The sequence below is a fragment of the Micropterus salmoides genome, unplaced genomic scaffold (genome assembly GCF_014851395.1).
Source record: "Micropterus salmoides isolate LMB-PRFRI ecotype aquatic unplaced genomic scaffold, ASM1485139v1 Ms_hic_scaffold_3923, whole genome shotgun sequence".
Classification (NCBI taxonomy): domain Eukaryota; kingdom Metazoa; phylum Chordata; class Actinopteri; order Centrarchiformes; family Centrarchidae; genus Micropterus; species Micropterus salmoides.
Window position 1 is genome coordinate 19,388 of NW_024043288.1, and position 13,021 is coordinate 32,408.

General features: G+C 43.8%; 1 protein-coding gene across 1 annotated transcript in view; it reads left to right on the forward strand.

The window, feature by feature from the left end:
- LOC119885097 (janus kinase and microtubule-interacting protein 3-like) overlaps positions 1 to 13,021 on the forward strand; it is a 33,540-nt gene that overhangs the window by 16,507 nt on the left and 4,012 nt on the right. The window contains 10 exon segments of the mRNA XM_038695338.1: positions 754 to 882; positions 985 to 1,068; positions 1,614 to 1,676; positions 3,707 to 3,805; positions 3,893 to 3,991; positions 5,759 to 5,812; positions 7,101 to 7,166; positions 7,762 to 7,830; positions 9,813 to 9,890; positions 12,657 to 12,887. Of these exon segments, the coding sequence (XP_038551266.1) occupies positions 754 to 882; positions 985 to 1,068; positions 1,614 to 1,676; positions 3,707 to 3,805; positions 3,893 to 3,991; positions 5,759 to 5,812; positions 7,101 to 7,166; positions 7,762 to 7,830; positions 9,813 to 9,890; positions 12,657 to 12,887 (972 nt within the window).

Genomic DNA, 13,021 nt, shown 5'->3' on the forward strand with positions numbered 1-13,021 from the left:
ATGGTTCTGTTCCTGGTCTAAATGGTTCTGTTACTGATATGAATGGTTCTGTTTCTGGTCTGAATGGTTCTGTTCCTGGTCTAAATGGTTCTGTTACTGATATGAATGGTTCTGTTCCTGGTCCCAGTGGTTCTGTTCCTGGTCTGAATGGTTCTGTTCCTGGTCTAAATGGTTCTGTTACTGATATGAATGGTTCTGTTCCTGGTGTGAATGGTTCTGTTCCTGGTCAGAATGGTTCTGTTACTGGTCTGAATGGTTTTGTTCCTGGTCTGAATGGTTCTGTCATTGGTCTGAACAGTTCTGTTAATGGTCTGAATTGTTCTGTTACTGATATAAATGGTTCTGTTACTGATATGAATGGTTCTGTTACTGGTCCCAATGGTTCTGTTCCTGGTCTGAATGGTTCTGTTACTGATATGAATGGTTCTGTTACTGGTCCCAATGGTTCTGTTCCTGGTCTGAATGGTTCTGTTGCTGATATGAATGGTTCTGTTCCTGGTCTGAATGGTTCTGTTGCTGATATGAATGGTTCTGTTGCTGATATGAATGGTTCTGTTCCTGGTCTGAATGGTTCTGTTTCTAATATAAATGGTTCTGTTCCTGGTCTGAATGGTTCTGTTGCTGATATGAATGGTTCTGTTGCTGATATGAATGGTTCTGTTACTGGTCTGAATGGTTCTGTTCCTGGTCTGAATGGTTCTGTTTCTAATATAAATGGTTCTGTTACTGGTCTGACTGGTTTGTGTGTTTCAGGTGTGTGTGCGTGAGGAGGCGGAGCTTCGTTACCGTCAGCTGACTCAGGAGTATCAGGCACTGCAGCGAGCGTACGCTCTGCTGACGGAGACGAGCGGAGGACACTACGACGCTGAGAAGGAGATCAAGGTGACCCAGCAATCTGAGCCAGGCAGCAATAGAACCAGGGTTCTGTTCTCTGTGATGAAGCGAGGCACTAACAGGTCAATGGTTCTGTTCCCTGTGTTTCAGACCCGAGAACAGTTGCTGAGTGAAATCAGTCGATATGAAACCAGAGTTGCTGATCTGGAGTCGGCTCTGAAACAACAAGGACTGGTAACACACTCTCTGATAAAGATCATAGTGTTTCCATAAACGATTAGAAACAGAACATTAAAGAATAAAACAGCTGACAGAGGAGGAGAGTTTTTTCTGAATGGAGGATAAAGTCTGTAAACAAACGATATGATTGGTCCATAGACCTGGTGAGAATATTATCTGCGTTCTGATTGGTTCCAGGGTAGACTCCTGGAGAAAAGAGGTGTGTCTTCATGCTGATCAGAGGGGCAGAAACCAATGAGAGCGAGCCAGAGGTAGAACCAACAGTAGAACGTCAAATAGCGCAAGCAGTCATGTTCCATAAAGAGTGGAACCAATCATAGCCTGGAGCCGTGGCTGATCTGGTAGAGGGGTGGGGTTTATCTGTGACATAAAGGTGATCTGTTGAAATAGAAACATGCAGTCGGTAGCTCTCTGTGGAACATGACTGAACACCTTTGATGTAGAACGTAGAACGTAGAGCAGGTCTGTTGGAGCTCTGAGCTGAGGGTAACACAGAGTGCTGACACAGCTGCCTGTCTGTCCACCTGTCTCTCTCTCAGGATGTGAAGTGGGTGGAGGAGAAGCAGGCGTTATACCAGAGGAACCAGGAGCTGGTGGAGAAGGTGAAGCACTTTGATTTCTGTGTTTTGCGTGTTTGACACTGAACTCACAGACATGAAACACGCTGATTGATTCAGTATAACTTCCACATCCGGAGGATATCCAGGTCTCTGATGTCCATCCAGAACAAACGTTTAAATGTCCTTCAGTCTCACAGTACCTGATGGTTGTCTGAACACAGTTGTTGGACGATTTTGGCTCTGTTTTGTCCTCCCGACAATCGCAGGGCGTTCCTGTTCCAAGGCTGGTCGGAACAGATTATCAGCCAAATTGATCCTGTAGTGTGAGGGCTTCACAGACAGAATCTGAAGACTGGATCCCCGACTTAAGGCTCCGGCAGACTACACGACTTTCAGCGTTGGCCGGTGGCCGTGCTGTTCACACTACACGAGTCGCCGTCTTGTGACGGGAGTCTTGAAGTCGTTGTGGCGTTCACATTACGTGACTGATCGGTGACGGGTGGTCATACACTACCTGAGCTGACAGCGGCTCTGTCACCCGACAGCTGGTCACATGAAAACATGTGAAATGTGAAAGAGGAAATGAGGCGAGCCTACATAAGAAACAGCTGTTGTTTGTTATTGTAAAGAATCTGGGTGAAAGGATGGATCAACTCGCGCAGGTAGCAGGGATCGTCTGAGCTACAGAGAGCTGCAGGGGAGTAAAAAGTGTTTTGCAGAGAAGAAGTAGCTGCCTGCTCTCATTGGCTGGATGTGGATGTCAGTCGGCCTACTCCTCCAGATATTTGGCGTGCTAGATATCTGGCAGATGTCGGCGATGTGTCACAAATGTGTCGGGGAGCCATTTTGACGCGTCGTTGAGTAGTTCACACATAACGGCTGGATGGATTTACCCCAGATCACGGCCTGACAGTCGCCGAGGTCTCCGAACGGCGAATCGAGGTGAAAATCGTGTAGTGGGTCAGGGGGTCGTAGTGGGAATGAGGCTTTAGGGGAGCCTCCAATCAGAAAGCCACAACAGCCAATGAGAGCGAGCTGAGCGGGAAGCGTCCCCGGCGTATATCTGGGCTATAAAATGTCTAAACCTGCTGAGTCCCTCTTCTCAGCCTCATCAGAGTTCACAGTTTGATTCTCTTTTTTCTGTTTTTCTGTGCAAAACACAGCACACACAAGGTCAACCAGCTGACTAAGACAGTCTGCCTCCATCTTTGTTTCTGTCTGAAGTCACATTTGATCACGCAAGATTCTGTGAGATCTCACGTCGGCGGAACCGCCACTCTGAAACCGTTCAGTATAAACGCAGAGTGTGGTCATGAGTCTGGACTGAACAGTCTGGTGTGTGCGTCCTTAAGATTAAAATATTCACTCACTGACCTCAAAGCATCATGGGAGCTGTAGTTATAAGACTTATGCTGCATTTCACACTGTTGGAATTGGCTGACCGTGACAAACTCAGGTGCACACAGTTGCACCCTCAGCAGCGCCCTTGTTGTTGTTCAAAATACCGAACCCTGAATTGCCCCTGGTGGCTGTTCAGTGAATGAATGCGTGTGAATGAAGCACTTAGGCTCAGTGTGTGAATGCAGATGTCTGTTAAAACACTTTGAGTGGTCGCAAAGACTAGAAAGGTGCTATACCAATACGGAGCATTTACATTATTTTTATCTAAATACATGCAAATATATAATGTTAGCTTTTAGTTTATGGTTTACCATTACAATGTGTGCTTTCACGGGAGCTGCCATTGTTGTGTGAATATATTCAACTGCTACTAGTGATGTCGTGCTATTTTTTTATTTTTTCTCCGAATTCACAAGTAGGAACTCCGACTTCAGGTGATGTTCCACGATACTTTTTGTAGTTGGAGGTCATAAATTTCCGAGTTGCCTGGATTAGACCATGATCATCTCCTAAAAAGAAATAAGGCAAAGCAGAATCACAGGGGTGAAACAGAAATATTAATATATTATGTCAACAAAATATATTTTTTGACATCACCAATACTCTTTAAATAATGTATGTATGATATTATTGCATTGACTTTGTGTGGGACTATCTGTAATATTCTGTAGATAAAGCAGATGGAAGGTGAAGACCTGCGGCTGAAAAATGACATCCAGGACGTCAAAGATCAGAACGAGCTGCTGGAGTTCCGAATCTTAGAGCTGGAGGTAAAAACAGATAAACAAACACAAATAACAACAATCTGCCCGTCAGGCTGACTCTCCGTTTGTATGAAAACCGTGTTTACTGTTCAGGAGAGGGAGCGACGCTCACCTGCCATCAACTTCCAACAACTCCACTTCCCAGAAGAACTCAGTCCTCTGCAGATCTACTGCGAGGCAGAGGGAGTCACTGTGAGTCCCAACACACCTTAGTAACACCTGCAAACACACCTTAGTAACACCTGCAAACACACCTGTAAACACACCTGCAAACACACCTGAGTAACACCTGCAAACACACCTGCAAACACACCTGCAAACACACCTGAGTAACACCTGCACACACACCTGCACACACACCTGTAAACACACCTGCAAACACACCTGAGTAACACCTGCAAACACACCTGGGTAACACCTGCAAACACACCTGCAAACACACCTGAGTAACACCTGCACACACACCTGTAAACACACCTGCAAACACACCTGAGTAACACCTGCAAACACACCTGAGTAACACCTGCACACACACCTGCAAACACACCTGTAAACACACCTGCAAACAGACCTGCAAACAGACCTGAGTTACACCTGCAAACACACCTGAGTAACACCTGCACACACACCTGTAAACACACCTGCAAACACACCTGAGTAACACCTGCACACACACCTGTAAACACACCTGCAAACACACCTGAGTAACACCTGCACACACACCTGCAAACACACCTGTAAACACACCTGCAAACAGACCTGCAAACAGACCTGAGTTACACCTGCAAACACACCTGAGTAACACCTGCACACACACCTGTAAACACACCTGCAAACACACCTGAGTAACACCTGCACACACACCTGTAAACACACCTGCAAACACACCTGAGTAACACCTGCACACACACCTGTAAACACACCTGCAAACACACCTGAGTAACACCTGTAAACACACCTGTAAACACACCTGTAAACACACCTGTAAACACACCTGCAAACACACCTGCAAACACACCTGTAAACACACCTGCAAACACACCTGAGTAACACCTGCAAACACACCTGAGTAACACTTGCAAACACACCTGAGTAACACCTGCACACACACCTGTAAACACACCTGTAAACAAACCTGCAAACACACCTGAGTAACACCTGCAAACACACCTGAGTAACACCTGCACACACACCTGAGTAACACCTGCAAACACACCTGAGTAACACCTGCACACACACCTGTAAACACACCTGTAAACAAACCTGCAAACACACCTGAGTAACACCTGCAAACACACCTGTAAACACACCTGCAAACACCTGCAAACACACCTGTAAACACCTGTAAACACCTGCAAACTCGCCTGTAAACACCTGCAAACACACCTGAGTAACACCTGCAAACACACCTGAGTAACACCTGCACACACACCTGTAAACACACCTGTAAACAAACCTGCAAACACACCTGAGTAACACCTGCAAACACACCTGTAAACACACCTGCAAACACCTGCAAACACACCTGTAAACACCTGTAAACACCTGCAAACACACCTGTAAACACCTGCAAACTCGCCTGTAAACACCTGCAAACACACCTGCAAACACCTGCAAACACACCTGTAAACACCTGCAAACACCTGCAAACACACCTGTAAATACCTGCAAACACCTGCAAACACCTGCAAACACCTGCAAACACACCTGTAAACACCTGCAAACACCTGCACACACACCTGTAAACACCTGCAAACACCTGCAAACACACCTGTAAACACCTGCAAACACCTGCAAACACACCTGTAAACACCTGCAAACACCTGCACACACACCTGTAAACACCTGCAAACACCTGCACACACACCTGTAAACACCTGCAAACACACCTGTAAACACCTGTGTCACACCAGAGTAATCATTTGTTTTCTTGGATGATGTTTATTGTTTGTTCCTCAGGAGATTGTGATCAGTGAGTTGATGAAGAAGCTGGATATTCTGGGAGATAACGCCGTAAGTGTATGTTGAATTTATTTTGTACATGTATGTGTCTTATATTTCTTCTTCTTCATCAGAACCAGCAGATCTCTCTGTGTCATTGTTTATTTGGACCTAATCTGAAGTTCCAGCTGCTGTAAATACCAGGGTCACATGTTGACTGTCTTGTTAATGACAAGTGACTAAAAACATGACGGAAAAACTGCCAGAATTAATAATAACTGATATTTCCACGTGTTGGCATGTAGTTTACATGTTGTTATCATGTTGTTGTGTATTTGAGACATGTTAACATGTTATTTACATGTTGATGAAATGTTGTTGACGTCTTGTTGGGATGATGTTTAAGTATTAAGTATTGATTTAGTTAATGTGTAATTTACATGTTCACAAGTTGTTGTGATCTTGTTGTCGTGTTATTGTTGAACTGCTGAACAAGTTGTTTATGTGTTGCTGACATATTTACATATTGTTGACATCCTGTTGTCATGTAGTTGACATGTTGTCGTCTTGTTGACATGTTATCATGTGGTTGACATGTTGCTGACATATTTACATATTGCTAACATGTTGACGTCTTGTTGTCATGTAGTTGACATGTTGTTCGCATATTTATATTGTTGACATCCTGTTGTCATGTAGTTGACATGTTGTTGACATATTTACATATTGCCGACATGTTGATGTCTTGTTGTCATGTAGTTGACATTTTGTCATTTTGTTGACGTCTTGTTGACATGTTATCATGTGGTTGACATGTTGCTGACATATTTACATATTGTTGACGTGTTGACGTCCTGTTGTCAAGTAGTTGACATGTTGTTATTATGTTGTTGACATATTGTTGACATGTGGACATCTTCTTGACATGTTATAATGTTTTGACATGTTGGTGACATGTACATGTTGTGGATGTGTTTACGTCTGGTTGTCATGTAGTTCATGTGTTGTTGTCATGTTATTAACATGTTGTTGACATATTTACATATTGTTGACATGTTGATGTCCTGTGGTCAAGTAGTTGACATTTTGTTGACGTCTTCTTGACATGTTATCATGTGGTTGACATGTTGCTGACATATTTACATATTGCTGACATGTTGACGTCCGGTTGTCATGTAGTTCATATGTTGTAGTCATGTTGTTAACGTGTTGTCGACGTGTTGTTTATGTGTTGTTGTCATATAGTTGATACATTATTGACATGTTTTTGACATATTTACATATTGTGGATGTGTTGACGTCTTGTTGTCTTTTAGTTGATATGTTGTTGACGTGTTATTGTTTGCCTCTTTTCCTGCAGAATCTGTCCAATGAGGAGCAGGTGGTGGTGATCCATGCCAGGACGGTGCTCACTCTGGCAGAGAAGGTAACAAACCCACCTGTGGTCTGTACTGTGAAGCAGGAAGTGAGGTCAGCAGGTAACTCCAGGTTTTCAGGACCACGACGGTAGTTCACTTCATACTGGGGGGAGATCGCAGGAGGGCGGGCCCCCCTATCCTGTTGGCTGCAAGAAATGTCGAAGCTATTTCGCTGTGCTTTTGTAGACTGATGTCATCCTCCAGAGACTGAAGATCTGAAGCCTGGTACTTTAAGATGTGACAGTCAGCCTGCTCACGGCTTTGAGTCCGGTTTTTCTACAGTGTTTTATTCACACCGCCGCTGCAGCTGAAAGAATCAGGCTAAAACACGCCGTAAGAGCGCGTCACTGCTGATTGGGTAACGTCTGAACGTCTAGAAGCTGCCTTTTTACTTCAATAAGTCTCATTTCACTCTAAGCAAGGCTCATTAAACACCTGTGCATGGGGGTCCACGAAGGGTTCTGGTTCTGCGTCTGGCCCACAGGTGGAAAAACACTGTTGCTGTCGGTTGAGGATGGAACATGAGTGATGTCACTTCCTGCCACACTTTCTAACACTGTTGTCTGTCTCATCCTGTCTGTCTCTACCTGTCTGTCTTGTCAGTGGTTGGAGTCCATCGAGGTGACGAAGTCGGCTCTGCAGCAGAAGATGTTGGACATTGAGAGTGAGAAGGTAAAAAACGAACTGTATCTGCACCAGACGCTGCCGCCTGATGGCTTCTGTGACATTTATGCCTTGTCATTTTACCTTTAATAAGTATTCCCGTCAGATGGAGACCAAGGCACACACTAGGTGTGGAAACCAACGCCATGGACAGGCATCATTCACCTGTAGATCACTTTTTGAGAGGAAAGACTTGCCATTCACTTTAGGTTAGCAGCATAAGCTAACAGGAAGTGGCAGAGTCAGGTGACTTTTCAACTGGTGGATGATTTTCTGAAGAATGTGGTCACACTGTATAGATGTTATACACCTGCTAACACCTTTGATTGGTCAGGTCACCTCCAGGTGTGAACCACCGATGTTCTGCTACACCTTCATTAACACCAGTTTGTATTGAACCAGGTAGGATATCCAACAAGTCCTCCAACCTAAACAGCAACATAGGTTGTTTATCCATGCCTCCCAAAAAGACACGTGTGCATCAACTATGTTATGTCACATGACAGTAAATATGAGGTTAATGTTGTGAAATGGTCACAGATCGGTTAGGTTTAGACAACAAAAACTACTTGGTTGGGTTTAGGAAAAACATGGTTTGGGTCAAAGTAAGTAAATTACAGAAGTCATGTGACGGAAGTCAGTCACGCTATTTAAGTTAAAACTCATAATAAGTCAACATTTACTTCACACGGGACTCAGACGCTGCTCTCCTGTTCAGGGTTTGACCCATCCGACCACCCCATCCTGCCTCCTTATGTGGACTTTCTTACTATTTTCAGTTTACAGGTTTATTTACCCTTTGTTTATGATTTACGATTTGATGATTTATGATAACAGTCCAAATAAAAGGCAAGGTAGACCAAACACAGGGGTAAATCCAACAAAGGCAGGGCAAGCCAACACAAGGGAATCCAGAGAAAACAGACCACTAGGCAGAACACTCAACATTTGGGACACATCACGCACACAAGCAGGCAGAGTAATCAGTCACAGGTGATACACATAAGCAATCACGGCAAACAGGAAAGCTAGCTGTCCAAAGCTGGACAAAAACACCCACACCAGTGATTACAAAATAAAATAGGAAGTAAAGCTACCAAATATATAGAAGGATATAAGTAACTAAATACAACAGAGAACAAGGAAGCAATGATCAATTAACAAAACCTAAGCAAGAACACAGAGGCAATGAAAAACAGGAATGGATACACTCGTCGTGACAATAACATGCTGCACAACCAACTTCTATTGTCGTCTTTTTGGCGAGGACAGTCTCGGGATATCATATACAGATTACACATTAATGTCAGGCAGAGATGGGAAGATGTTTCCGCTGTGTTTTCGTTCTTCACATGTGGAAACTTTGTGAACTTTAAAAAATGTCTGAGCTCGATGAGGATTTCTCATCAAGTCTTTTCTTGTTCAACAAGTCACACAGAAAACAGAAAAACAATGTTGAACAAGTTCCACTTTTACATTGAACCAACAGAAAGGTATCATCAGCGTAACAGTGGAAATGAATTATATTTCACATTAGAACATTTTGATGAAGCATAATTCAAGAAACTTCCTTCTGAAAGATTTTAACAATGTGAGAACCAGGCCAGAGACACCAGAGCAGTTTTCAAGACGATCAGTATGAGTATGCTGTGATCAGTGGTATCAAAACCGCACTGAGGTCCAGAATCTGAATCCATGTTAAGCAGAAGATCTGTTCCCACTTCAGGCAGCGCAGTTTCAGTGGAGTGAGTGAGAAAGTTCACACAGACTGCTGTTACTGATGTGGGCGGAGAGATGCTAAGACACAACTCTTACTAATTCTTCTTTAAAGACCTGAAGGTTAGAGGCTGGTCTTCAGTTACTGACAGGTCCTGGATCAAAGTGTAGAGGTTTAACCCCAGCAGTCTGAAAACTAGTTGGGATGCTGCCAGCACACTCATTACCGCACTGATTCCCAGTAAGTGACCTCTGACCTCTGTGTTGTTTTCTAGGATCTGTTCAGTAAACAGAAAGGTTACCTGGATGAAGAGCTGGACTACAGGAAGCAGTCAATGGATCAGGCTCATAAGGTCAGTGTGACACAATAAGCAAGAGGTAATGAGCTCTAGAGGCGAATGGCGTCATGTCGAAAACAACTCTTCCTGTGTTGCTAAGGCTGCACAGCCCAACAACAGATATCCTGATCCCGGGATGACCGGCTTTAGGAAGTCTAGATCGGCATAATAGCAAGTCATCATTACAGGCCAGGAAATCTTCGTGGTCCCTGAACTCTCATTCCCTCCTCATCCTTCTCCTCTGCAGTGCAGGAGCAGCCGTCACACAGCAACACGGAGTGTCAGGCAGTATTTATGTTTACAGCGGTTACACCAATGACAGCCTGGCACACAGCACCTATTCTTTTTTTCAAACACTGATAAAAACTAAAATCGTACTGGGTGATGTATGCACAGTGTTCGATATTAAACCTACTGAAGCTCTGTTCTAGACTGCTTTAATGCTATTTGATGTAATCTGGGACTTCTTGGGGAATTTGATGGTGAGCAGCGCTGCTCAGGAATCTGGCTTGAACTCAAAAGCAGACTGGAGACGAAGATGAAGTGGTTTATTTAATAAACACAGAGTAGCATGAATATTAGAGAGCAAGTGGGGCTGTGTGAGCTGGCAAACTGTGGTGGCCCAGAGGCCTGTACCACGAAGCGGGGTACCTGGCTTATCCAGGTAACTTCAGGAGTAACATCATCACGTCAGGTGTAACGTCCTGATAAACCCTCACTACGAAAGGTGGACACGTGTAAACCGAGGTCTGTTGCCATGGCAATTGACGCTGCATCTCTAAAGTGCTCCCAGCAGGTTTTGTTGGTGGTTATCTCGAGGTTACCCTGCACGTGGACTACACACCACATCTGTACTCAGTGTTACTGATGAGAAGCAGGATCTTAATCTACACCACTTGATCAAATATGTTTAGATTTCATACTGACTTGTTCCTCTGAGCTGCAGCTGAAATGAAGTTATTTCCGTTCAGACAGCGAGCCCTGCAGCCGAACTGGGATTTCAGAGAGAGATTTTAATTAATTAACGGGACCGTTTCTGAGATGGAGCCCATCTGTCGGCTATAACTGAATTCTCCCGAGTGTTGTCACATATTTAGATTGACGAAGTTACGTGTCCAAAAAATACAGAGCCAGGGTCGGGGTTAATAACCGAGAAAAAAATCCTAGATGAAAGTGTCAAATTTACAAGAACAAAACTCGGAAATTCCCTGAAATTAAAGTCACAAAAAAATCAGAAATCGCTCCAATCCACGACAAAGTCTCTGAGGTGCATCATGGTGACTGTGGGTTGAGCTCACTGCTAAATCTGATTGCAAAGTCTAATATAACTTTCCAGTGTGTGCATATTACACGGCAGACGCGTGTGTGATGTTGCAGCCTTGCAAAGTGAAGGTTCTCTCATAAATGTGTGATATTCAAGTTTTTTACTTGTACATTAATCTTGGAAATTAACCTCCTTTTTACAGTGGACCTTATGTGCAGCTGGACCTTTACATCTTAATCATATTACACATAAAAGAAGAGCCCAAAAAATTCATCACAGAGATTTGAACTACAATAAGAACACTGTGAAGATAATTAGGCTACAAATTCACTCCATGCGATGCCAACAAGCCTCCCTGGCTTTGTCGGCCGCCACGATATTAGATTTAGCCGTTGTCTTTACATTCATCATTTCCTGACACTACCAACGTGCGTTCCTCTGGAGAAATACGGAGCATGCGCCGTTGCGAAAAAAGTCTGCCTGCACGGCCGAACACGTCGCTTTTATGTGAACGCGCACCAAGTCCAATTAAGTTAACACGGACTCAACTAACCAACGTCTGATCCACCGTCGTAGTTTAACTGCAGTGTAGGAGGTCAGTTTGTTACCCTGAGTTTGCCCGATAACCCCGAGTTAACTCTGAGGAGGTTGAACTCCCTTCTACAGGCCACAGGGTTCCCTCTGTGTTCACAGGGTAAACTGTGGTGGCCCGGTCTTACAGGGTTTACCCTAGGTATAAATAGCGTCACAATCACCATTTCATAATTTATTTTTTATAATTTTTTATTATATTCCAGCAGAGTTATATTAATTTTTATGATCAGTGGGACAGATACACACACACACTCTCCGCTCCCTTCCAGCTTCATTAAGCCTTCAAAAACCTGTTATTATGCATTTTTCTTTGCCGTTTCAGTAGCACGATCAAGGCTCTGTTGTTTCCCGTTCGGTTTGGCAAACAGGAGCGTAACATTTCCGTCTTTTAAATAGTATTTTCTCGCGCGCTTTCCTGATCACATGAACTGCACAATTATGGTTTTTGGTTAAAAAATTATTTGTGATGCAAATAACTGTTTCAGGGGGAGGAAAATGTTTGTGGAGATGGATATAATTATTGTTGAAAATATGTTGAAGTGTAATAAATATAAATCCTTTTCTGTAGTTCGTAAATTGTGTAAATAATTGTTGAGCCCAGTGGGCGGGGCTACTGGCTTTAAAAGTTGCACCTGTGGGCCTGTGAAGTCAGTCCTGGCCTGGTGACAGAGGAGGTAACTAGTGAGCTGTGTTTTTGTGGGAGAGAGAAGTTGAGTTACTGAAGAACTCTTTTTCTAACTTTATTATTGAGTAAGTTGTGAAAAAGTTTCACTGTTTGCACTTTGGAGGCTGGCCTATTAAAAATCACGTCACTGTTTTTCGACTACGCCTGTGTTTTTCCCAATTTTTGAGGAGTTTGGAAGAGAACTCCGCTACAATCAGATAAATCTTTTTTCATTTTAAAATGTCTCTCCTCGATGCAGAGGATCCTGGAGCTGGAGGCCATGTTGTTTGAGGCTCTGCAACAGGAGGAGGAGTCCAGGATGGAGGGATTAAAGATGGAGGGTCGTCTGTCTGAAACACTGACGGAGGAAGAGAGGGAGGAGCTTAAGAGAGCAATGGACCAATGGAAACGGAGTGTGATGTTCGAGCTGCGAGAGAGAGACGCCCAGATCCTCAGAGAGAGGATGGAACTACTGCAACTCACACAACAGGTAAACATTAGAACAACAGGTAAATTTTAGAATAACAGGTAAACTTTAGAACAACAGGTAGACATTAGAACAACAGGTAGACATTAGAACAACAGGTTCATACCTGATAGATAAATGTTTATCTGCGGGTGCTG